General features: G+C 45.2%; 1 protein-coding gene across 4 annotated transcripts in view; it reads left to right on the forward strand.

Annotated features, from left to right (window-relative positions):
* Positions 1-1649: 1649 nt before the first annotated feature.
* The window catches only part of LOC142075115 (chromodomain-helicase-DNA-binding protein 1-like), a 71252-nt gene continuing 45911 nt past the window's right edge, over positions 1650-26990 (forward strand). The window contains exons 1-3 of one of the 4 annotated variants that reach the window (XM_075136139.1): positions 1650-1992; positions 3050-3089; positions 3529-3729. In XM_075136139.1, the coding sequence (XP_074992240.1) occupies positions 3677-3729 (53 nt within the window). In that variant the 5' untranslated portion in view covers positions 1650-1992; positions 3050-3089; positions 3529-3676. Of the gene's footprint in view, positions 1993-2312; positions 2433-3049; positions 3090-3528; positions 3730-26990 lie in introns of those variants that run through there. The other 3 variants (XM_075136138.1, XM_075136136.1, XM_075136137.1) reach the window with 3 other exon arrangements.

The raw sequence follows: 26990 nt of genomic DNA on the forward strand, positions 1-26990 counted from the left end.
GCAAAGCAAAACAAGGAATTCATTCACTCCTTCCCATCGGCAGGCAGGGGTTCAGCCACATCCAGGAAAGCAGGGCTCCATCACACGTAACGGTTACTTGGGAAGACAAACGCCATCAATCCTAACATCCCCCCCTTCCTTCTTCTTCCCCCAGCTTTATATGCTGAGCATGACGTCATATGGTATGGAATACCCCGTTGGCCAGTTGGGTTAGCTGTCCTGGCTATGCTCCCTCCCAGCTTCTTGTACACCTGTGTCGTGGTTTAACCCCAGCCGGCAACTAAGCACCACACAGCCACTCGCTCACCCCCCCCGGGTGGGATGGGGGAGAGAATCAGAAGGGTAAAAGTGAGAAAACTCGTGGGTTGAGATAAAGACAGTTTAATAGGGAAAGCAAAAGCCACGCACGCAAGCAAAGCAAAACAAGGAATTCATTCGCTACTTCCCATTGGCAGGCAGGTGTTCAGCCATCTCCAGGAAAGCAGGGCTCCATCACGTGTAACAGTTACTTGGGAAGACAAATGTCATCACTTCAAACATCCCCCCCTTCTTCTTCTTCCCCGAGCCTTATATGCTGAGCATGACATCATATGGTATGGAATAGCCCATTGGCCAGCTGGGCCAGCTGTCCCGGCCACACTCCCTCCCAGCCCCCCGCGCACCTGGTAGGGCACGGGAAGATGAAAAGTCCTTGACTAGCATAAACATTACTTAGCAACAACTAAAACATCAGTGTGTTATCAGCATTATTCTCATACTACATCCAAAACACAGCACTATACCAGCTACTAGGAAGAAAATTAACTCTATCCCAGCTGAAACCAGGACACCCCACAATCTTCCCTAGCATGATGTAGTGTAATTGCATATGCGGGAATCCAAAGAGGAGAAAGCAGGTAAATCACTTCCTCTTTCCAACACATTTGGCTGTGTAATTGTGTTGCTCAGAGCGCAGTCTTTCACTCAGCAGCCACTACTTTCTTTTGCCACTCTGGGAACACGTAGACTCCAGCAGTAGCACGATTTACATGATTTTTTTTTTTTCTGAACATGAACCACCTTAAACAAACAGCTTTCTCATTAATCACTTCAAAACAACTCGAGTTAGATATCAAGAGGAAGAAAGGAGTGCTCTGCCTCCAGCTGGGGGATGCCTTCCTCATGGAAGCAAGTGTCCTCTGTGCAGCTGTATGCCAAGCCTTCCTAAATATGCCCTAATGCCACTTGTAACCGCATAGGAAGATTAAGAAATACATATGTGTTTGTTAGGGGGCTCTGATTTTAGACAGGAAAAACCTGAAACAAAAAAAACCCCACATCACACTAAACAGTAACGTGTGGCCTAGGCCAGGTTCCCTGCCATGCTGCGTGGGTCATGGGCGCCCCTCAGGCCAGGCCGGGCCCTGCCCCCTCACACAGGAGCTGCAGCGGGCACCAGGAGCGGCACCGGCCCCAGCGCCCGTTCGCTGCTGCTGCGGCGGGCGGGCGCCTGCTGCCCCCGGCCCCGGCAGTATCCGGCGCGGCAAGGAGGCCGCTTTGGCTCCGCCACCCCCTCCAAGCGGCCCTTCCTGCCGCCATGGCCCAGCGGCGCTGTCCCCTCCCGGCTGTTGCTCCTCCTCCCTGCTCTGTCCCAGGGCGCAGGACTGACATCACGCCCAGGGTTTCCATCCGACTAAGGGAGGAGGAGGAGGAGGTTGAGCGGAGTGGCAGCGTGATGGCGGTGGTCGGGAGGACTTAAGAAACGGCGGCAGAGCAACACAGCACCTACTCCCTAGGCTTTTCCCTGCCCGGTTTGGGGCCCTATTGTTCAAGCCGGTGGGGGCTGCAGGCGTAGCCCGCCGCGTGGGGCTGTAAGGAGCCGGCGGCCCAGGCCCTGTGGCGGCCGCAGGAGCAGCCTCCGACCCTAGGTTGCAGCACAGACTTCTTCGTGGGTGTAGCGCCGTCTCGGACCAGGGCAGCCCTAGGGAGGCCGGGCCGGGCGCACGCACGCAGGTAGGCAGAGGCCCGCCATGGCTCCTATCCCTTTCCCTGGTCTGGAGTTGTGCGGTGGCTGTCGCTTTCGAAGATGGATGGGGAGGCGACTGGCGTTGAGAAGAAGGGGTTGGATGCCCAGCGCGGGGCTGGGCTCCTGGGCCCGCTCGCTGTTTTCCGAAGAGGGAGGGAGGGAGGGAACTGCGAGAGCTGAGGCGGGCAGCTGGGGTTGAGACTCTTTCGCTGGCTCCTGCGGGGGGAGCCTGTGACGAACCGGCTGGGAGGCAGGAGTGCGGCCTTCGCTCTTCTCTGGCCATGGGGGGGCGCTGGGAGAAGCGAGCACGGAGGACAGCGGCCGCCTTGGCTATACTGCTAGGGAGCCTTGGCCAGGAGCGGCGCCTGTGAGGGTCGCGCCACCAGCAGAGGGCCGTCTCCGGGGGCGGGAGGTGAATCCGCAGGAGGTAGGGAGGTAGCCCTGGCCTGGGCTCTCCCCGGGAGCGCCTTGGGAGCGGTCGGTCACGGGAGGCCGCGAGAGCGCGGTGCGGGTGGTCGGGGAGGATCGTCTCGGAGCAGGGAGTGGGCGACAAGGAGCGAGTTTCGTGGCCACTAAAGATGTTTCCTGGGCCCGGGGAATGCCGGTCCCGGAGGCGGCAGGGTGTTCGCACCCTGGGCGCGGGAGGGCAGACAGCGCGGAGCTTGGCCTCGTTGGGCAGCAGCGGCTGATCCGTGAGGAACCACCAAGCTGCCCGGCCTCGCTTCGCGGTCTCTCTGGGGTTACAGGGCTCTTTCCTATCACTTTTCTTCCGTCATCGCCTTTGTTAGCTGGCTGGAGTGGCCCTGGTGTCTGAGATGGTGCCTGAGCGCGGGGCTTTTTCCATCCCGGAACGAGGCGGCCCTCGCCTCCATCATGAGCTGTAGGTCGGGCTGTATTAGATGAGAGCACCTCGAGGCAGGCAACCTGCAGGCGAGCCCCTAATCGCTTTCACGCCGCTAAATCTGTGAGAGGCGCTGCTCTTTAGCTGATTATCAGTGAGTTCATACTTGCACTCTATTTAAAGTGAGCCTAAACTTTTTCTAGGTGCATCTGACACGGCAGAGATCTGATTGAAGATGTTCATGTATGTGAAATAACTATCACTCTGTCTGTGGGATCTTGTTAGCTTGATGTAGTTGAGCCAATTTTTTAAAATGGGACAGTCTTTATTTTTCTGCCTCTACCCCCAACTGGTTGTAAACATTATGTCCGTGTCTGGAAATGCTTCTGATATGTTTGTTTTGTGCATTAAATAATTTTGCTAATCAGATCTTAGAGCATTAATATCCATAATTTATATTTATGTGTTTGGGGAGGCTGTTTTCCTTTAAAAGTTAGATCTGGTTGTTCTTAAGACAGTACTATGGCATACCAAAAGCTATTTTTCAGTTAAAAAGAAGATGTCAAATGTGATAGATACTCCCTTTCAGTGTTGCTGTGACAGGACAGGTTATTTTCAGTATCTTTCAGTTGCAACCATCAAATATTTCAAATTATGTCAACATTTTCCTTTACTACTTTAGGTAATTTGGGAGAGATCTTCAATACCTGCAGAGAACAGTTGAGTAAACAAGTCACCTGGAAAACAGAGTACCAAGAAGTAGATTCTTGACATCTGCCTTCTAACCTGAGTGGACTTCTATTTATCTTTTAAACTTCTTAATATTTACAATGAATGGGCACAGTGATGAAGACATTGTAAGAAACAGTAGTGGAGAGTCAAGGTAAGCACTTTCAGTCCTTGGCTATGTATTCTCCTGTATTTTGTTTATTAGAACTGGTTTACATTTTGACTTTGTGCCAAAGCTTCCTGGTGACAAGTAGACCATTATTTAGGAGGACCGGCCATGCTTTTTTACAGATGCTTAATCTGCTTGTTAGAATCAGTTAGCTTCATTTAATAACTAACAATCATGTGTATATACCTTACATAATACAGTTTTAATACTATTTAAGCTCTATCAGCATCCATTACTCTTTTTCCTCAAAAGTTGTCTGAAGCGTCAAAAGCTGAAACAGATTAGATTGAAATGTTAAAGTAAAACTCATGTCTATGAAGTGCAGGGCATGCATGCATAATATGTGCTGTGTAAACCCCGAACTAGGCTATCTCTAAAGTTGGAACAGTGGACTGTTAATTCTAGTGAGGCTTCTTTTTTTTTGTTGAGTTGTCAAAGCATTATAATGGAAAGCGTTAACTTCATGTTTGTTTTCCAAAGTGAAAGTACAGTTTTCCCAGCTGTTTTCTTAATTTAAAAAAAAAATAATAGTCCACCCCTCTAATGTCGATTGCTGGTGTTCAAGGATGTGTAGAGGGTTCACTTGGTTGGAAAAGCCTGGTTAGAACTTCCCTGCTGCAAGATGAGGATAACAGTGAACTTGTAGGGGTGGAATTAAATTCTTATTCTAGAACACTGCTAAGTTCAACAAGTATCTACTGCACTAGGAAGTTAATATTTCTAAAACTGGGAATATGATGAGTGCTGCAGATTGTAAGTTTGCCTTGCCTTCTTAAGTAGAAGTGGTTGTGATCATGCTGTCAGTCTACCCATCTGTCTGTCTGCTCCTCTTTCTGATCACAGCCTGTTGAACCTGTTAGTTGATTCCATCAGTCAGAGGTCATAAAGAAAACTGAGTTCTGTGGGCTTTATGGAAACAACCAGTTGGGTAGAGGGGATAGATCTAAATTATTGCCCCAAGTGAAGAAATCCAAGAACAACATAATGGACAGCTGATCATTCAGCATGTGCTGGCCATTAAGCTTGCATGTAGCGTAGTGAGTAATGGGGTGGGAAGAAGGGGGAAGAGAGAAGTGTTTAGGTGATATTAGGTGCAAATCTCTAGGAAACCTATGAGCAGTAAAACTAAAGAAACTTTAACAACTTTTGTGTTTGTTTTTTTTTTTTTATGTCAAGCTTCCATATTATACCTAGAAATATTCTAGAAAGTCAGCAAGCTTTGAATCTTGTGAATAATTTGTAAGCTTTTTTTTTGTTGTTAGATTTCTGCTTCCAGTAAAGATGGTACTTGTCTAGTTAGCAAACAAATTTTGGGTTTCTTCTAGTAAGTGGCAAAATATTCCCGATTACTTATATTAAAAAAAAAAAAAACAAAAAAAAAACCAAAAAACAAAAACAAAAACACCAAAAAAACCCCCAAACAAAGAAAACAAAAAAACCAACCAAACCCAAAACAAGCCTTGTCAGTTGAGTAGAGGAACATGAACAAAATAAAAGTGTGAACAAAGCTAGTCTTCTGAACTTTTAGAGAGTTATAAATAAGACCTCCAATAAACATTAACTTATTGGGGACAACTCTGATGACTTTGTATTTATGAAGTTTTTTACTACTTGAAATGAGCCACCTAGCTAAAGATAATGTAGGAATAATACTGCATATCAAACTATGACCACTTGTAAATACCAGTATATCAAAGTTATTCAAAAGCTGTAGCAATTCTCATAAGACTAAACCAACTAAATATCAAAAAAGCTTCCAGACAACTTTATTATAAGTAAATATCAGAAAGATGCAAATTACTTAAAACATGATAGTTGCCTGTGAAGTGAGACTTTGTTCTGCATCTTAAATGTGCTGCTGAGCACATTTTAAAACTTTTTTTCCCCTAGGCTTGTATCAGTCATTAACCCTGTAGCCTAATTCGCAGACAGATCTTGGAAAACCTAGTTGTATGCTTGCCATTTGCTATCAGGAAACTCTGTTTTTGTAAATGAAGGGTGAAGGCTTCCAATATTAAAGAATTGAGCCCTTTTAATGTCCAGCCTATTTTCATTATTAAAATAATTATTGTGAAAGGTGTTTGATGCTTATGGGGTACCTTAGAATGACTTGCCCCTGTTGTTGTGGTTTGGTTTTGTTTGTTGGTGTCGTGTCGTTGTTTCCCCCCCCTTCAAGTTTTCCAGAACTCTAAATGATTTTCACTAGGAGGAAAATGCCTTAAGCTAGCTGTGACTGCAGACAGATATCTAACTGTAACCAGGGAAGTGAAGCTGCATTTAGTCTTCAAATGGTCTGGAAATATGAATTCTACAGAATGGAAATAAAATCAGTAACAAAATAGCTACTATTGATGGCAAATTATCATTACTAGGCTTTTAGTGATCCTGTTCCATTCAGAATACTAGGAAGAGAAGCAAAACAAGTTGAGAAAGTAACTGAGAATTGCTGCTGGGAAGAAACTGCAGAGAAAGTCAGACTTTCAAAAGTAGGTAGAAAAGGAGAGATGAAGGCAGATACAGTGACAAATTTAGGAAGCAGCATTGGTGATACAGTTGGTAATAACAACAATGAATCTTTTAAAAGTATGTCACTTTAAAAATATGACACTTTACAAATGTAGCAAGGCTGTTTTTCCCTCTTTGATGTCTGTGTAAGCTCCCATGGTTGTTGCTCTGGGGTGACAGTCCTGATCACAAATATAGCCAGATCTAGGGGAGCCACCATCACTACTTTGGAAAGTAAAGAGAAGCAGTGGATCAGGGCTGGCTTTACAGAAATACACAGCCTCATGGATACTGCTTTATATTGTTTTAAAGAAACTCTTACCGTGAATTGCAGAAGTTGTGGAAAGCCTGTAGTATTCTCAGCAATAGGAGGGCTGGAGAAGGGGCTAACTGGAAACCTTAGATTGTATACACTGGCTAGCACTGTGGTAAGGAGTTGTAGCTGTCTTCTATTCCCTGTGACTGGCTGTGAAGAAGCATTTCTGAAGCATGTGGGAAAGAAATGGCCTATTTGCCATGCTCCTGTGTTCCTTTCCACTGTTGAGTCTCTTCATCTGGCTGGTAGATGACCAGAAATCTTTCTATTGCTGCAGGTGCTGAGCCTGAAGTTCTGTTTGGCCACAAGTAAAAGCGAATCTTTTGTATTTTCACGGTTTAATAATTTGTTGTTGCACTGTTTGGACTTTCCTTGGCCATGTTAGCAACCTCTGAAGCTATAAATCTGTGCTAGTGCCAAGCATGGTAAAGGTTGTAGACTGACATAAACACTATAATCTAATCTTGCTGCTTGATGTTAGAATTTCTGTGTAATAATTACAGTGGAGTCTACTCTCCAGTTTTTTATTTACTTGAAATCACTGCTCTGGAATGTTTTCAGTAGTTCTAGGTGAAATATCACAGATAAACATTATCTGGATAGCAAGTAAGTATAAGCACAAAAACTTTATAGCAACGCTCTGAGAAACTGACTCTTAAATTTAAGAAAAGCATTTTTGTGTAGTGTTCTTGAAAGCATTCTGTTGCAAACTTGAATAGGAGTAAATACATATTAGTTAGCTAGCATTAAGAAAGCTTAATGAGCAAGGGAGGGCAGTTATAGCTGAACTGCAACGCAAGCTCCAGGTAGAACAGGGAATGCAGAAGTGAAACATTGGTGCCAATTGAATAGCAATCTGGTTTCCTATCTCTTTGCTCTTCCTATGTTTCCTGTAGAACAAGACATGGAGCACTTGAGCAGACCTTACTTCTCTGTAGGTAAAAAAGGGTGTGCTCAGTAAAGCTTATCTGGAAAGTAGCTGGCTGGGGTGCATTGTACTTCCTTTTTCCAGTAAGCAGAAAGTGGCTTCTTACACCAAGGTCCCTTACCATTGTTTATGTTCTTGAAAGCTGATGTTAATACAAGACTGTAATTTCTGTGGATTTAATTTGCTTTGTTGATTTAATAGTCTGTGGACCACAAAAGATAGTTAAGTAAAGCCAGCTCTTTGTCAGTAGGCTTGAATTTGCTGTATAAACTCATACCTTCCACAGAAGATTAAAAAGATAAATTGAAAGCCACTATTCTAAGTTCCTGCTTTCAAGAAACCTAAGTGGGAGTTAAAACAAAGATTCCCCAAGCATAATTACAGAAGTATTCTCATCTATTGGTTTCTTTTTGGTAGAAGTAGGTAAAACAAATTAGGAAAAAAAAAAAAAAAAGGAAAAAGTGTGTATGTATAGAGGGAGTTGTATTGGGTTTATGTGGCAAGGTTTTGGTAGTGAGGAGACTGCAGGGGCAGTCTCAGTCAGAAGAGACCAGGGGCTGCCCCTGTGCTGGACAAAGCCAGTTCCAGCTGGCTCCAAAATGGACCTGCCACTGGCCAAACATGAGCCAATCAGTGAAGCTGGTGGCACCTCTGTGATAACATTTAAGAAAGGGTAAAACGCTGTGCAGCAGAGTGTGTGTGAGAGAGGGAGGAATGAGGGGGAAAAATGTGAGAGAAACAGCTCTGCAGACACCAAGGTCAGTGAAGGAGGGGGAGGAGGTGCTTCAGGTGCCAGAGCAGAGATTCCCCTGCAGCCTGTGGAGAGGACCACTCCAGAGCAGATATCCACCCTGCAGCCCATGGAGGGCCTCACCCCAGAGTAGGTGGATGTGCCCTGAAGGAAGCTGCAGCCTGTAGAGAGCGCACGCTGGAGCAGGCTCCTGGCAGAAACTGTGGCCTTTGGAGAGGAGCCCACGCAGGAGTAGGTTTTCTGTCAGGAACTGTAGCCCCTGGGGGACCCACGCTGGAGCAGTCCATTCCTGAAGGACTGTACCCTGTGGAGAGGACCCATGCTGGAGCAGTTCTTGAAGGACTATCCTGTAGGAAGGACCCCACATTGGAGCAGGGGAAAAGTGTAAGGAGGAAGGAGCGGCAGATGAGCTGTTATGAACTGACTGCAACCCCCCATTCCACATTCTCCCCCCCCCCCCCGGGGGTGGGGGGAGGAGGTAGAAAGTTGGGAATGAAGGAGTGAAAGTGAGCCTGGGAAGAAGGGGGTTGGGGGGAGGAAGGTGTTTCAGTTTTGTCTTTGTGTCTCACCATCCTACTTTATTTTTAATTGGCAAGAAATTAATTTGAGTTGTCAGCCTAAGTCAGGAAAAGGGAATCGAGTTCATGCTTCAGAATAGATGAGGGCAGGAAACAACACTTCTTGATAGCCTGAACTTAATACTCTTTGTTCCCTTTGCTTTATATTAGTGGTGATGAATAAGATGAATCTCTTACACATCTAAATCAGATTGAGTAGTTCAGTTTTCTTTTTTTAAAAAAAAAAAAAAAAAGGCCACTTGCCTAAATAAACTTACCTATGAACTTTCAGTTTTAAGAGTTTGGCATTTAGTGTCTGTTACTCCTATTCATTCTGGAAGGGGCCCTTCATATTCAAATGCATGACCTTCCTTGGACTTCTGGTTTATTAAAATAATGGTGAACTGTCATCTCAGATGCTTTTCAAAGACCTTGCAGAAATTAATCTTTTCTGGTTTTAATGGGTTAAACTTTTATTTTGCTCAAATTGATATTCTGTTCCCTGTTGGTTTTAAATTGGAGGATTGTTAAAGCAGTTTAATGTAATGAATGCCCTCTAAATCAGCAGTGATAAATTGTCCTCTCTTGGGTCCTTTATCAACCTAGACCTTATACAGGAGTCTAACAGTGCTTTTGCAGCATGGCTTGTATAGCTTTTTGTCTTGAAGTTTCTCTTCCTAGTGCCTTGTATAAATTAGCTGACTGTTCCTAGTTGTATGTTCTGATCAGGGGGACCTTGTTTTAAGAGGTAAGCTAGTGAAGCTAAACCTAAGACTACTGAAAAGAATAGTGGCTCTGTGACAGAATGCTTGCTTTTAATGTTTGTCAGTGATGTTTTTCTTTAAGTCTGTCTTCTGTCATCTCCCCAAAGCATACTCTTATTTTATTCCATAGGTATTTATTGGGGTTTGAAAAATTAACAGGTGCAAACATGCAACAATTATCTCTTTTGGTACTCTCAGTAAGCTATCTTGCTTTTCTTGCAAAATAGTTTGAAAATAAATATTGCTTTCGTGGATCTCTCTTAAATTGCTCTTGAATATATTGAGAATATCCAGAGACAGTGTCTATAAAATGTAATACAGACTAACTTCTTAGTTGTGTCAAACTTTCATACCAAATCAGATTTGACATATGCTGCTGTACAAATGCAACTATTTGACTCAAGGGGTGTGAGAAGCTTCTTTACTACATATCCTGGAAGATGCTCTCTGTAGACTTTACATTGGTTTGCCAACATACATGAAACTGTACTTTTTCATGTAGAAATCCCATCCTGAGAGCATGCTATTCATTCTTAGTATATATTCCTGCATGCCTACTACTACAGGTTAGCATTGTCAGTTAACTTTGTCATCATTGCAGTGATTTGTTTGCATGGTAGAGAAGTAGTCTCACTTCAACAGGACTGAAGAGGTCATCATTATTGCTTTATCCATCACTTTCGCTTCTTTTTTTCCATGGTCCTGTGATGCTCCTATAACTGTTTTGTGCAGTCTCATGCATTCCTGTCTTTGTTTGGTGTTGTTGGTTTTGGGTTTGGTGGTTGTTTTGTTTGTTTGGTTTTTTTCAATTGAACAAAGTACAGTGTATGTAATGTATGGTTTCTTATTCAAGAATACCTTTTATCAAATAATGCTGGTTTAATTTTATTGGGTTTTATATATATAATATATAAACAATATAAAAAAATTGCTTGAAGCAGGGGGAGGAAGGCTTATATGACACATTTTTGAAAGAGGGACTTACAAAAGCAGGAATTCTGTTTTGAGTAACAGAATTAAGTATCTAAAAGAGCACAAATGCTCTTCAACAGCAAATACTGAATATTCCCTTTCTGTATACAACATATTAACAGCATCTTTATTCTGTAGCTTAATTTGCCTTGCCCTATTGTTTTAGATCTAGAGTTCTTCCAATTCTAGTCTTGATAGTATTTATAATTTCTGTTGATGTTTGGTCTCTTCTTGGAAGCACATTCATCAGTGAAGAAGGGAGAGGAAAAAAAAAAGCAAATTACACCACAAGATAGAGTTGGTTGGAAGAGGACAGCAATGCAAGAGCAAAGGGAGGACATAATGTGACAAGGTAGGATAGGGTAAATTGACAAACGCAGGTGAATAGCTAACTGAAAATTAAGTTTTGTATGCTGTCTCTTTCTCTCATTATATGTAAGGTATGTATGGTTTTTCTACCAGTCTCTTGAGTATATTCAGAAAGGGTGAGGGAAAGACAGGAAGGTTCTAATTTAGGCTTAGGTGCCTGAAGATTGCCTCCTGCCTTCCAGTTTCAAGCAGGCATTTTTGAAAGAGGGGGAAAAAAGTCTGGTTGTGTTGTACCCAAACCCTCTCTTTTAGGCTACTTCAGGTGTCCACAACAGGATGAGTACAGTGTCCTCTTTCACCTTTTGCTGAACTGTTTCAAATAAAAGCATCTAAAGAAAAGGCACTGACCCTGGACTGTACAGGAAGAGAAGGGGGCAAGAAATAAAGCACTTTGCCTGTCCTCTTATGTAAGAGGAATTCTGGAGAGCAGAGGATCAGAATTGCTGTTCCTGAGATGATATTTATGTAACAGCATTAGGTAGCAGGTAATTATGACAATATTCTGTGTCTTTGGTTGAAGAAATATTTGAGTTTTAATGTTCCTTGCATCCTAACACTAGGGATACAATACCAGAATCTCAGTAATTAGTAGTGCCAGTTCAAGTGATTAATCTTGTAGAGGTCAGTGGTGCTATTTTGTGTTAATAGGCATTACTCATTGTGAGAAAAGTTAGACAAATTATGGACCCTAGCTGGACAGCATCAGATAATATTTAAAGCTCTTTAGGTAGAGGAGGAATTGCTTGTATACTACGCCACAGATAATGCAGGGAAAATCAAAGAAGCCCATAGGCAAAGGAGGAAAAGAAAACGTGACAAGGATGTTAAAATATGACTACCTCACAGCTATTATTTCCATGAATTTACATTTTAAACACCTTTATTATAGAAATTAGGTTCTGCTTCTTTTAATAAAAGGATGAAAGGAAACAGTCTTGCTATCATGAAAGTGTGTTGTATTTTGGGGGGGGTTTGTTTTGGTGGGGGGTGTGTTTTCTCTTTCCCCTAATGGAACAACTATTTTAAAAGTCAAATTTTGGTATGGTCTGAAATGCTCTCACTTATAGCTTGGTTAGCAATGATGGCTTGCAATGATTATTTCTAGAAAATGTACATGTCTTAAACTGTATCTTCTTTCCTTTTCAACCTCAAGAAAGATTAAACCACTTCTGGCATGCTGCTGATAGAAGTTGTTGGAGTGAGAGATTGCTTGTCTTTTAAGTTCTCAAAAGAATGTGAACTTTTCTCGAGCTGATTATGATTGGTTTTGCCCTATAATAGCTGTTACAGTATTCATTTTAGCAGATCAAGAAAATGTCATCTGAGCTGCTAGAAATGTGCATGAAACTTCTATATCTTGTATGTCTTTTCCTACAAGCTTCAAAAACTCAAACAATTAGATTTTTAAAACTATGGCAAACAAGTTCTCTGAACTTACAGTGATGCTGGTAGATGTTGCAGTGTAATGAGTTCTGCAGTGGTTTTGTTTGTTGGTTGTGTGGGGTTTTTTTTGTTTTTTTTTTTTTTTTTGAAGAAAGGGGAAAAGGTATTAGACTGCATAGCATTTTAAGCACTTGGAAAAGCAACTGCAGTCTGTCATGATGCAATGTGGAATGTGTGTGCGTGTACTAAAATTGAAAACAACAACAAAAAAACCCTTTTCATTTGAAATTTATTTAGTTAGTTTTCCTAAATTCTGTATTGATTTGCACCGTTTTATACTTTGGTTTCAGGACAGCAGTCTTAAGAAATATTGCCCTGTTCAATTGTGCTCACTTGTTACACTGCTTTGTGGGGTCTGTAAGTTGGTAGGATGTTTTTTTAAAAGCTGAATCTGTTCCTTTACAGACTGCACTGACACCACTAAGGGGGTGCTGTGTTGGGGGAAGGTTGGAGAGGGCATTAATAGCAATGTCAAAATAAGTTATTCTCATGGAGCATCACTCACCAGCAGGCAAATATATTGTTTGAGGACCAAGACTGTGTTTTCAAGGTGCTTGGCTTCAGCTGTGATAGCTCATACTGCTGCTTTGTACCATTTTTCAAATTGTGTGAAAATTGCTGAAATTCAGAGTAAATGTAGGAGAATTTAAAGTGAAATTTTGAAGTTGCTTCTTCCTTAGTTCCCCCTCTATTTGCAAGGAGATGATAGATGTAACTTTTTTTTTTAACACATGCATGTGTGTAACTGTGTACCTTTTCTTAAATAATTCCATCCTTCCTCCTAGGGTTAGCATCTGAATTACTAGGGTTTAATCTGAATTACTGCTCATGTGGTAGAGGTCATAGGTAATCCCATGACAGGGATTAGAAATTTATGTTCATTTTTAATAACTAAGGGTTGCTTAATGTGTCTGTGTTAGGGAGAAAGGAAGGCTGCTCTCCGTCACTGTTTTTTCCCCCTTAGTGTGCCAGTAGTTTTGTGTTTGCAGTAAAATGTAGGGAGGCTGGGGGAGGAGAGTTCTGTTTTTCTTTCATGAATACATTAGCTAAAATACTGTAGAAAAAAAAATTGGCTACAATTAAGTCCTGAGGCAGGGTGAATCTGGGCCCTGCTTAGGTGATACTGAGAAGTAATGACTCCGTTAAATTTTGACTAGGTCAGCACTAGACAAGTGAAACAAAAATAAAAAGCCAAGTACATATATATCCCAGTGAAGTTACATCTGCAAAAGCAAAGTGCTAGAAAGGGATGCTCTCTGGTGGTAAATTGACATGGTGTAGCAAACTGCTAGTAGCTGTGTTGAAAAGACGTTGAAATTGAAAACTCTTATTATGGTAGCTTACTACAGTAGTTTTCCAGTAAGACGTAATTTTCAAAATACTTAATTTTCAATACCCCAGTTTTTATTATGGGCACTGCTTAAGAGACGTGGCTAGAATGCTGCAGACATTTTGGTGTGAGGGAAGAAGTAGGTTTTTAGTCTTCTCTTTAGATAACACTTCTTCCTTTGTTCCAAGCAAGTCTTGGCATATTTTAGAGACTTGAATTTTTTTTTTTTTTTTAGAAAGTTAAATAGGTCTGTCTTTATTGTTGCTGCTTTCTTACAAGTATTACTTCAAAAACAAGTAAGGCATTGTTTTATCTCGGAAGTTGATCATGCAAGTTGGTAATCTAGCTGATGCTGATCTGTTTTTTTTTATACTTTATATACCTTTTAAAGATAATCGAGAAATAAATCTTAGGCTGAAAATTTCTGTTCAACTTCTGTTTGAATAGGTAAGTAGTCCTGTTAGGCAAGAGACTTTTTTTTTGTGGTATTGATACAAAGATGTTTTCTTTCAACTGCTGCAATCTCCAAATAGCTTGGTTAGGGAATGAGTTTTCCATGAGTTTTCCCTAGTCTCGTGCAGGCCTCCGATTACTACCCGCTACTGGTTATACAGGCTGGCAGTGAGGAGGTTGCAAAGAGAAGTCCCGAAGGGATCAAAAGGGACTTCAGGGCACTGGGGCGACTGGTGGGAGGATCAGGAGCACAGGTGGTGTTTTCCTAGATCCCTTTAGTGGCAGGGAGGAATACTGAAGGGAACAGGAAAACTCATCGGATCAACACGTGGCTCAGGGGCTGGTGCCATCGATAGAATTTTGGCTTCTTTGACCACGGGGAGGTTTACACGGCACCGGGCCTGCTGGCGACGGACGGAGTTCAGCTGTCTCACAGGGGGAAAAGGATTCTCGCGTATGAGTTGGCGGGGCTCATCGAGAGGGCTTTAAACTAGATTCGAAGGGGGAAGGGGATAAAACCAGGCTCTCTAGAGAAGAGCCTAGGGACCGCACGCCAATGTCGGGGGAGAAATCGGCAGCCCAGCTCAAGTGCATCTATACCAATGCACGCAGCATGGGCGGCAAACAGGAGGAGCTGGAAGCCATTGTGCAGCGGGGTAGCTATGACTTAGTCGCCATCACGGAAACATGGTGGGATGAGTCTCACGATTGGAGTGCTGCAATGGATGGCTATAAGCTCTTCAGAAGGGACAGGCGAGGAAGGAGAGGCGGTGGGGTAGCCCTGTATGTTAGGGAGTGCTTCGACTGTCTAGAGCTCAATGGTAGTGATGACGAGGTCGAGTGCTTGTGGGTAAGGATGAGGGGGAAGGCCAACAAGGCAGATATCCTGCTGGGAGTCTGTTATAGACCACCTAGCCAGGATGAGGAGGCAGACGAAATATTCTACCAGAGGCTGGCAGAAGTCTCCCAGTTGCTAGCCCTTGTTCTCGTGGGGGACTTCAACTTTCCGGACGTCTGCTGGAAATACCACACGGCAGAGAGGAAACAGTCGAGGAGGTTCCTGGAGTGTGTGGAGGATAACTTCCTGACGCAGCTGGTAAGCGAGCCCACCAGGGGAGATGCCTCGCTTGACCTGCTGTTCACGAACAGAGAAGGGCTGGTGGGAGATGTGGTGGTCGGAGGCCGGCTTGGGCTTAGCGACCATGAAATGGTAGAATTCTCGATACTTGGTGAAGTAAGGAGGGGGGCCAGCAAAACCGCTACCATGGACTTCCGGCGGGCGGACTTTGGCCTGCTCAGGACACTGGTCGAGAGGGTCCCTTGGGAGACAGTCCTGAAGGGCAAAGGGGTCCAGGAAGGCTGGATGTTCTTCAAGAAGGAAGTCTTAAAGGTGCAGGAGCGGGCCGTCCCCATGTGCCGCAAGAAGAACGGGCGGGGAAGGCGACCGGCCTGGCTGAACGGGGAGCTCTGGCTGGGACTCAGGAAAAAAAGGAGAGTTTATCACTTGTGGAAGAAGGGGCAGGCAACTCAGGAAGAGTACAGGGATCGCGTTAGGTCGTGCAGAGTGGAAATTAGAAAGGCAAAAGCCCGGCTAGAACTCAACCTGGCCACTGTCGTGAGAGACAACAAAAAATGCTTTTATAAGTATATTAATGACAAAAGGAGAGCCAAGGAGAATCTCCATCCTCTATTGGATGCGGGGGGGAACGTTGCCACCAAGGATGAGGAAAAGGCTGAGGTACTCAACGCCGCCTTTGCCTCAGTCTTTAATAGTCAGAGTGGTTATCCTCAGGGTACTCAGCCCCCTGAGCTGGAAGACAGGGACAGCGAGCAGGATAAATCCCCCATAATCCAAGAGGAAGCAGTTAACGACCTGCTACGCCACCTGGATGCTCACAAGTCTATGGGGCTGGATGGGATCCACCCGAGGGTACTGAGGGAGCTGGCGGAGGAGCTTGCCGAGCCACTCTCCATCATTTACCAGCAGTCCTGGTTAACTGGGGAGGTCCCAGACGACTGGAGGCTCGCCAATGTGACGCCCATCTACAAGAAGGGCCGGAAGGAGGATCCGGGGAACTACAGGCCGGTCAACCTGACCTCGGTGCCGGGGAACATCATGGAGCGGTTGGTTTTGAGGGCGCTCACGAGCCATGTCCGGGACAACCAGGGGATCAGGCCCAGCCAGCATGGGTTCATGGAAGGCAGGTCCTGCTTGACCAACCTGATCTCCTATGACCAGGTGACCCGCCTCGTGGATGAGGGAAAGGCTGTGGATGTGGTCTACCTGGACTTCAGTAAGGCCTTTGACACTGTCTCCCACAGCATTCTCCTAGAGAAGCTGGCGGCTCACGGCCTAGACAGGTACACTCTTCGCTGGGTAAAAAACTGGCTGGACGGCCGAGCCCAGAGAGTTGTGGTGAACGGAGTTAAATCCAGTTGGCGGCCGGTCACGACCGGTGTTCCCCAGGGCTCAGTTTTGGGGCCAGTCTTGTTCAATATCTTTATCAACGATCTGGATGAGGGGATCGAGTGCTCCCTCAGTAAGTTTGCAGATGACACCAAGTTGGGCGGGAGTGTTGATCTGCTCGAGGGTAGGAAGGCTCTGCAGAGGGACCTGGACAGGCTGGATAGATGGGCTGAGGCCAACTGTATGAGGTTCAACAAGGCCAAGTGCCGGGTCCTGCACTTGGGCCACAACAACCCCAGGCAACGCTACAGGCTTGGGGAAGAGTGGCTGGAAAGCTGCCCAGAGGAAAAGGACCTGGGGGTGCTGATTGACAGCCGGCTGAACATGAGCCGGCAGTGTGCCCAGGTGGCCAAGAAGGCCAACGGCATCCTGGCCTGTATTAGGAATAGTGTGGCCAGCAGGAGTAGGGAGGTGATCGTGCCCCTGTACTCGGCACTGGTGAGGCCGCACCTCGAATACTGTGTTCCATTTTGGGCCCCTCACTCCAAGAAGGACATGGAGGTGCTGGAGCGTGTCCAGAGGAGGGCAACGAAGCTGGTGAAGGGCCTGGAGCACAAGCCTTATGAGGAGCGGCTGAGGGAACTGGGACTGTTTAGTCTGGAGAAGAGGAGGCTGAGGGGAGACCTCATCGTGCTCTACAACTACCTGAAAGGAGGTTGTAGCGAGGTGGGGGTTGGTCTCTTCTGCCAAGTAACTAACGATAGGACAAGAGGAAATGGCCTCAAGTTGCGCCAAGGGAGGTTTAGACTGGACATTAGGAGAAATTTCTTTACTGAAAGAGTGGTCAGGCCTTGGAACAGGCTGCCCAGGGAAGTGGTGGAGTCACCATCCCTGGAGGTATTTAAAAGACGTGTAGATGAGGCGCTTAGGGACATGGTTTAGTGGGCATGGTGTGTTGGGTTGACGGTTGGACACGATGATCTTAGAGGTCTTTTCCAACCTGTATGATTCTATGATTCTATGATTTTATTTTTGTGTGTGTGTATGTATATGTGTGTATATAAATATATATATTTTTCCCCTAGGTTTAAGAAAAAAATTATTCCTGTGAGAGAGCAGAGGCAGCGAGTTTGATAGAGGGAGTGGCTAAACTGAGTTCCTTGTTCTTAAGCCTTTTCATGACACCTATGTTAGTGTAAAATTGAATTTGAAAGATGCTAGTATTAAGTTCTTATTTAAAAAAAAAAAGTCAGTTGAACGTCATAGTTTGAAATACTGACATATCAGTTTTACACTTTGTGAAAGAAGGACTGTTTAAAAAAAAAAAAAATTTTTTTTTTTAAGGTTTGGCCGAAGTACAGGAAAAACAAGGACACAGTCTGCACCTGGAAATATGTGACAGCTAGTGATTTGCCTTGGCATAAACTTGTTCTCTTCTGGCTCTTAGACTACAGTGATCTCAGTGGTAGAAATAAAAATATCAATTCTCTCTCTGATGTTTGGAAAAGTTGGGTTTGGGGGCGGGGGGTTGGTGGTGTGTGTTTTTTTTAATGCTGAAAATTGAGCATTTATCCTGTAATATTTACTATATAGTGTGTGTTTTGCCTAGGGTTCCTCATCACTGTTACTGTTGGTTTAAATCCATTATATTTCTCAGAGGAAAGTCCTTTGATATACAGACTATTGCAACTATTGGAGTTTTAAAAGTATTGTGTCATGCAGTGCTACTTGTACGGTCTCAGCAATCTATAGTGTATCTTCATTGCAGAATGTACTCATATATTGCCCTGCTTCCTACCTCCTTTGTAGATACAAACTTTTGGGTTTTGGGTTATAATACTGCCCTTGTAGGGGTTGTGTCTCCAAGTCAAAGTTCTACTGAAGTTTAGAGTAGAAATGGACCTCCCCCTCCAGTGAGAACACATAATAAATTAAATGTGTGCTGGTAGTCCTCAGAGCCTTCCACAGCTGGTCATCCTGTGGCCAGTGAACAGGCAAGTTCTCCACACTTCAGTAAAAATGAAGTCACAGCTATTCATCTTGTCTGTTTTCTGTGTGTGCTGTAGTTACATCAAGATCTCTGCGAATATGTGGTACATATAAGAGGGTGTACAGACAGAAACTAATGTAGTTTCACACATCTGCATTAATTAGGATGACTAGAGTTGAAGTAAACTCTACCCAGTACACACTAGTCCTCTGTGCTTGAACTCCCATAGGTACTTTTTACCAATGGATTTGAAACTTTTTAAAGCATGTATGAGCACTGCCATAGCATCTCAAGATTTGATAAATGTTTTAGCAAGGCCTTGTTTTCAAGAAAACTTGCTGATGCTCAGTTTGCCTTTTCCCATTTTCTTTTTGTGCTGATTTAACACTGTGGGATAAGACAGATTAGTAAGACCTTGTGGATGGTAGGGCCTTTAAACTTTATCTTTCTGTTTTTTCTTTATTCTAAGTACAAATTAGCTGTTAGTCTATGGTACTGATCCTGCATTCTTCCTCGTAGAGGGTTTCATTAGGGTAGCCCTGAAACAATTGTGGTGAACCTTATTATTTGATTTTTTTTTTTCTTGTTTCTTGTATTTTCCTTTCTTCATCTCCCCATCCCTCTTGCTTCTAGCTACAGATTTGTATTTATTAATAAGTCAGTTGAATACTGACTTTGAAACTGTTACTCTTTTTCAGGTGTTACTATTAGTTGATATGCGGTCTGGTCATATTACCTTCCTCATGTCCAAATTGGGTCAATTTATTGTGAGAAGCAGGGATGATGAGATAGGTCTTATTTTGCTGATCCTGCTAAGCCCAGTGGGGAATCCATTCCCAGGCAGCCATTGTTAAGAGGCAGTGTTGCCAAGATAAGGAGTCTATGTATTTTGTCTGAACACTGAATATTGTATGATCCACATCTGTTGATGGATTGGTATTACTTAATGGAGAGCATAGAACATAGCTAGTTGATCTCTTCATAAAGAAAATGATTTGGAATTAGTCGAGTTCTTTATATCTAGCTCCTGAGCAAATACTTGCAATATCTATTAGACTTTTTCTTTCTATCTCGCAATCCTTTTGTTTTTGAACTTGCCACTTACTTCCTATATTGAAAAACATTAAACTGTTAAAATTTCCCATCAACTGTGAATCTTACTGACATGATTTTTGCATATTTATCTAAATGTAGGATTTAGTCATTTTTGGTGGCATTTTGTCACAGGGACTTGTCTGGCAGGTATTTACTTGTGTCTCGAGGTTTCTCCTTGCTGAATTTTCTTCTCTTCATGTACCATCTTCCACAGTCCCTGTGACATTTACCTATGGCACTGTGCTATGCTGAGAAATGCTATTGTTTTATAACCTTCTAATTTACCCAACACTAACGGTAAGGTAACTGTTGTGTACAATAATACTACTGTATTTAAAATGTCTTTGGTGAATCACGGTGGATGTTGCCCTTAATTTCTGGTAAATAGTTTAACCTCCAGTCATTTTCTACAGTGGGTGCCTTGCTTTTATTTTTCAAGTCAGGTTAATATGTTAGTGTTATAGCATCATGCCTGAACTAGGCCCTTGATGACAGGAATGGGAAGTTTGGAAGCAGCCTTGTTGCTCCCCAGTTTTCTCCTCAGCAAGTGTAAGTAAACCCAGCAGTTGTATTTCTTCATATCCCCCACTTCAAAATAAGGAAGCTTTTTCATGCTTTGTTTCTTTCTTTCAAAGTTAACAGATGCAGATGGTTGGTTGAGGTGCTGTCTACAGGAATCAGTTTGTGAATAGCTTGCTTCATTTTTTTTCCCCTCACTACTACAATTTAATTGGTGTTAGCAACAGGGAGAGCAGTGGTTCTGTTTTGTGGCTTTAAATGTTGTCAATTAAGTGTGTTCTAGTGCAGAAGATGATCAACCTACCACCACCGCCCCCCCCCACACCCTTGCTGGCTGACAGCCAGATGAATTGTGCTGGCAGTGATAGGCTTAGACTTTGAAATCAGCGTCGTGGTTTAACCCCAGCCAGCAACTAAACACCATGCAGCTGCTTGTTCACCCCCCTCCCTCCGGTAGGATGGGGAGAGAATCGGGAGGGCACAAGTAGGAAAACTCCCGGGTTGAGATAAAAACAGTTTAATAATTGAAATAAAACAAAGTAGAACAGTAAAAATAACAATGAGAACAACAACAATAACAGAATATACAAAGCAGGCAATGCACAATGCAACTGCTCACCGAACGCTGACCGCGTGTCATGAACGGGGGGGGAGCCCCCGCCCCCCCCCCCCATTTATATAATGAGCATGATGTCACATGGTATAGAATACCCCATTGGCCAGCTGGGTCCACCACCCCAGCTATGCTCCCCCACCCAGCTTCCCCTGCACTTGGCAGAGCATGGGAGGCGGAAAAGTCCCTGGTGCAAGCACTACCCAGCAACAACCGAAGCATCAATGAGCCATCAACGCTCCTCTCATACCAAACCCAAAACACAGCACACCCCCCAAGCTACTGGGAAGAAAGTTAACTCTGTCCCAGCCAGAACCAGGACAATATCCACACCTTATTCTATACCATCTACGTCATGCCCAGGTCTCACATTTTCCAATACATTCCAATTAATCATCACCACTTTTTCTGTCTTTTGATATATAAACACAGATATCATTCCCTTAGTCCATGGGCCATCCCTCTAAAATGTCCGTTGAGTTCATTTAGTCCATGACTTTGGGCTCTATCTGTCATAACAGTCTTTCAGGGCAGGAGAGATGGTGTGTGGTGTTGGGCTGTTGCATCCTGAAGGCAGTTCTGGTTCAGTTATCACTGCACTCATCCGGTTCTATCATCGTTGCACTTCGCTTAGTTTCATCAGAGTTCCTTCTTCATTAATCTGGGTGATTCTTACTGCAATAGCATTGATATGACATACAGCAATCATAGAAGTGACGACGTACGGTATTATATAGTAATTAACATCATACAATCCAGTTCACTGGCTATTTTCACCCAAAATCAAATCCCCTTGAGGTACACATGGGACTTCCCCATCCTTTGGCATTACCCACCAAGTGCACCCAGGTCCTTGAGCAAAAGCAATCCCACGGATGGGTTTTCCCTTGCCAGAGGCAGGAGTAACCCAGACTTGTCTTCCCCAGCATATTTTTTATGTGCACTACAGGGACTTTATCCCTCTCTACAGTACGTAAGAGTTTTGATTGGGCAGGGCCAGCTCGATTGAAAGATCCCCTGGTGTTGACTAACCAGGTGGCTTTTGCTAAATGTGTATCCCAATGCTTGAATGTCCCACCACCCATTGCTCTCAGCGTAGTCTTTAGCAGCCCGTTGTATCGTTCGATTTTCCCGGAGGCTGGTGCGTGGTAGGGGATGTGATAGACCCACTCAATGCCGTGCTCTTTGGCCCAGGTGTCTATGAGGGTGTTTCGGAAATGAGTCCTGTTGTCTGACTCAATTCTTTCTGGGGTGCCATGTCGCCATAGGACTTGCTTTTCAAGGCCCAGGATGGTGTTCCGGGCGGTGGCATGAGGCACAGGGTATGTTTCCAGCCATCTGGTGGTTGCTTCCACCATGGTGAGCACATAGCGCTTGCCGTGGTGGGTTTGTGGGAGTGTGATACAATCAATCTGCCAGGCCTCCCCATATTTATATTTCAACCATCGTCCTCCATACCAAAGAGGCTTTACTCGCTTGGCTTGCTTGATGGCAGCGCACGTTTCACATTCATGGATAACCTGTGCAATAGCGTCCATGGTTAAGTCCACCCCTCGATCAAGAGCCCATCTGTATGTTGCATCTCTTCCTTGATGGCCTGAGGCGTCATGGGCCCATGGAGCTATAAATAATTCACCCTTATGTTGCCAGTCCAGATCCACCTGAGCCACTTCAATCTTAGCAGCCTGGTCCACCTGCTGGTTGTTTTGGTGTTTTTCAGTGGCCCGACTCTTGGGTCCGTGAGCATCTACGTGATGTACTTTTACAGCCAGGTTCTCTACCCGGGCAGCAATATCTTGCCACAACGCGGCAGCCCAGATGGGTTTACCTCTGCGCTGCCAGTTGTTCTGCTTCCACTGCTGCAACCACCCCCACAGGGCATTTGCCACCATCCATGAGTCAGTATAGAGATAAAGTACTGGCCATTTTTCTCATTCAGCAATGTCCAAGGCCAGCTGGATGGCTTTCACCTCTGCAGACTGGCTCGATTCACCTTCTCCTTCAGCAGTTTCTGCGACTTGTATAGGACTCCATACAGCAGCCTTCCACCTCCGATGCTTTCCCACAAGGTGACAGGACCCATCAGTGAACAGGGCATATTGCTTCTCATTTTCTGGTAGTTTGTTATACGGTGGGGCCTCTTCAGCACGCGTCACCTCCTCCTCTGGGGATATTCCAAAATCTTTGCCTTCTGGCCAGTTTGTGATCACTTCCAAGATTCCTGGGTGACTGGGGTTTCCTATTCGGGCCCGTTGTGGGATCAGTGCAACCCACTTACTCCACGTAGCATCAGTTGCATGATGTGTAGAGGGGACCCTCCCTTTGAACATCCAGCCCAGCACCGGCAGTCGGGGTGCCAGGAGGAGCTGTGCTTCAGTACCAACCACTTCCGAAGCAGCTCGAACCCCTTCATATGCTGCCAATATCTCCTTCTCAGTGGGAGTGTAGCGGGCCTCGGATCCTCTGTATCCCCGACTCCAGAACCCTAAGGGTCGACCTCGAGTCTCCCCTGGGGCTTTCTGCCAGAGGCTCCAGGTAGGGCCATTCTCCCCGGCTGCGGTGTAGAGCACATTCTTCACATCTTGTCCTGCCCGGACTGGCCCAAGGGCTACTGCCTGAACTATCTCCTGTTTAATTTGTTCAAAGGCTTGTTGCTTCTCAGTGCCCCATTCGAAACCATTCTTCTTCTGGGTCACTCGATAGAGAGGGCTTACGATCTGACTGTAATCTGGAATATGCATTCTCCAAAAGCCCACAACGCCTAAGAAAGCTTGTGTTTCCTTTTTACTAGTTGGTGGGGACATGGCTGTTATTTGGTTGATCACATCTGTTGGGATCTGACGACGTCCATCTTGCCATTTTATTCCTAAAAACTGGATCTCCTGTGCAGGTCCCTTGACCTTACTTTGTTTTATGGCAAAGCCGGCCTTCAGAAGGATTTGGACTATTCTCTCCCCTTTCTCAAAAACTTCTTCTGCTGTGTTGCCCCACACGATGATGTCATCAATGTATTGCAGGTGTTCTGGAGCCTCACCCTGTTCCAGTGCTGTGTGGATCAGTCCATGGCAAATGGTAGAGCTGTGTTTCCACCCCTGGGGCAGTCGGTTCCAGGTGTACTGGACGCCCCTCCAAGTGAAAGCAAACTGTGGCCTGCACTCTGCCGCCAAAGGGATTGAGAAGAACGCCTTAGCGATGTCACTTGTGGCGTACCACTTGGCTGCCTTTGACTCCAGTTCGTATTGGAGTTCTAGCATGTCCGGCACGGCAGCAACTCAGTGGTGGCGTGACTTCGTTCAGGCCACGATAGTCTACTGTTAGTCTCCACTCTCCATTGGACTTTCACACTGGCCGTATGGGACTGTTAAAGGGTGAGCGAGTCTTGCTGATCACTCCTTGGCTCTCCAGTCAACAAATCAGCTCATGGATGAGAATCAGGGAATCTCGGTTGGTGCGGTATTGTCGCCGATGCACTGTTGTGGTAGCGATTGGTACCTGTTGTTCCTCGACCCTCAGCAACCCCACAACAGAATGGTCCTCCGAGAGACCGGGCAAGGTGGACAGCTGTTTAATTTCCTCCGTCTCCAGGGCAGCTATACCAAAAGCCCACCGGTACCCTTTTGGGTCCTTGAAATACCCTCTCCTGAGGTAGTCTATGCCAAGGATGCACGGAGCCTCTGGGCCAGTCACAATGGGGTGCTTCTGCCACTCGTTCCCGGTTAGGCTCCCTTCGGCCTCCAATACAGTTAACTCTTGGGATCCCCCTGTCACTCCAGAAATACAGATGGGTTCTGCCCCTCTATAGCTTGATGGCATCAGGGTACACTGTGCACCGGTGTCTACGAGAGCCTTATACTCCTGTGGCTCTGATGTGCCAGGCCATCGAATCCACACAGTCCAGTAAACCCGGTTGTCTCTTTCCTCCAGCTAGCTGGAGGCAGGGCCCCTCTAGTCCTGGTCATCGTATTCACTACCCACTCTTAATTTCGATCAGAAGTCCCTTTATTGATATCAGAAGTGGAATCAGCCCTTCTACTCTGTCTGGGGAACTGCTCACTGGAGACTGGAGCAGCAGTTTTCCTGGAAGAACCACCTTTTTTGTTTGTTTTTCTTTGCAACTCACGTACCCGTGCCTCTAGGGCTGAGGTAGGTTTTCCATCCCACTTCCTTATGTCCTCTCTGTGGTCACGCAGGTAAAACCACAGGGTGCCCCGGGGTGTGTACTCACCATATCTCCTCTCTTGAGCAGAGGGACGCTTACTCCTAATGGCTGAGATGCTGGCCTGTGCAGGTGGGGAGCAGGACATATCCTCTTTGAGTTGCTGGAACTCCTGAGACAGTTTCTCCACAGCAGAGACGCAGGCCCGTAGGGAGGAAGAGAGACTTTCTTCGTATTGCTGGAGTTGGCCAGCCAATTCATCCACCGTTTGTTCCTCTCCATCTTTCCAGCACAGTACTGCCAACGAACTGGCATACGACGCTGGTATGCTCCGTACCAACTTCCGCCACATGGGTCGGGTGCATTTGACTTCATCTGGGTCTTTGGATAACTGCTCGTTGTTCAGGTCATCATAAATCACCTCCAGCACGGCTAATTCCCTCAGGTACTGGATACCTCTCTCCATGGTGGTCCACTTGCCTGGGCGATATATAACATCTTCCTTAAAGGGATACCTTTCCTTCATGCCTGACAGCAGTCGCCTCCAGAGGCTGAGGGCCTGTGTCCCTTTTCCATTGCTTTGTCAATGCCCCCTTCCCTAGCAAGGGATCCCAGCTGCTTGGCTTCCCTACCCTCTAATTCCAGGCTACTGGCCCCGTTATCCCACCATCGGAGCAGCCAGGTGACAATGTGCTCACCTGGACGACGACTGAAGTCTTTCTGCATATCTCGGAGCTCACCCAGGGATAGGGATCGGGTGGTTACCATCTCATTTACGGGTTCTGCCTCTTCCTCCTCCTGTTCTCGTGATGGCCCTGGTTCATTTTCATCCCTTACTAAACGAGCTGATTTTCTTGTGCATTTTCTTTTTTGTATAGGGGTGACTGATACCGGCACGGGTTGGTTCTCTGTCGCAGGGGGTAGGGTAGTTGCAGTGCCTGCCATGGGGGGTGGGGTAGCCACAGGGCCTGTTGCTTTGTCATCAGCTGCAGAGACGTTTCCTTCCCCTTGGGGGTTCTGAGTAGTGTTAAACAGGGCTCGGTAGGCGTGGGCCAGGCCCCAGCACATTGCAGTGATTTGTGTCTCCCTAGAATGGCCAGGGTGACAGCATACTTTTTCCAGCATAGTTTTTCAGGATTCTGCACTTGTTCAGGGGTGAAGTTCCAAAACACTGGGGATGCCCACCGTCCTAGACATTTGCCCATGCTATCCCACGCACCCTGCCACTCATAACTATCCAGCCTTGGGGCAGATCTCTGGATGACATTCTTAAATTGCTCATTAACCTTGGACAAAACCGCAACAATATTCCCAAGGAGTACCAATAGCTTTATCTTAACTACCCAGGGATGTTCAAGGTACTGGCAAGTTATTTTAACGAAGGAGACGACATCATAGAGGAAGGTAGTGAGGGTGCCATTCTCTATTTCCTCCATAAAAAACCTCTCAGAGGAAGAGGTATAATTGCTAATTGTCTCCATGAGGTGGTACCCGAAATACAGTAATGGCTTCATTACAAATCCCAAACACCAAATAACCCCCAATGCCAGCGTTTTAGTAACAAATCTCCCAGGCAAAACATCACTAATCACTGCAGAGCACAGCAGGCTGCAAAACCCAACACCAATCTTTAACAGGTACAGCAAAAACAAGAGCATGGTGCAGATCAGATAAATTAATATTGAGAGTAGACGAATCAATATTGTGACTGGCAACTGTTAACAGATATAATTTCCTTAATACGCTCTAGTGAATCTGTTGTTATCTCAACCCTTCGCTGCCCCACGTTGCGTGCCAAAAAGGACTGTCGTGGTTTAACCTCAGCCAGCAACTAAACCCCACGCAGCTGCTCGCTCACCCCCCTTCTCCAGTAGGATGGGGGAGAGAATCGGGAGGGCACAAGTAGGAAAACTCATGGGTTGAGATAAAAACAGTTTAATAATGGAAATAAAACGAAGTAGAACAGTAGTAATAACAATGATAACAACAACAATAATAGAATATACAAAGCAGGCAATGCACAATGCAACTGCTCGCTGACCGCATGTCATGAACCGGGAGAGAAGCCCCCCCACCCC

Source organism: Calonectris borealis, chromosome W (assembly GCF_964195595.1).
Source record: "Calonectris borealis chromosome W, bCalBor7.hap1.2, whole genome shotgun sequence".
NCBI classification, from domain to species: domain Eukaryota; kingdom Metazoa; phylum Chordata; class Aves; order Procellariiformes; family Procellariidae; genus Calonectris; species Calonectris borealis.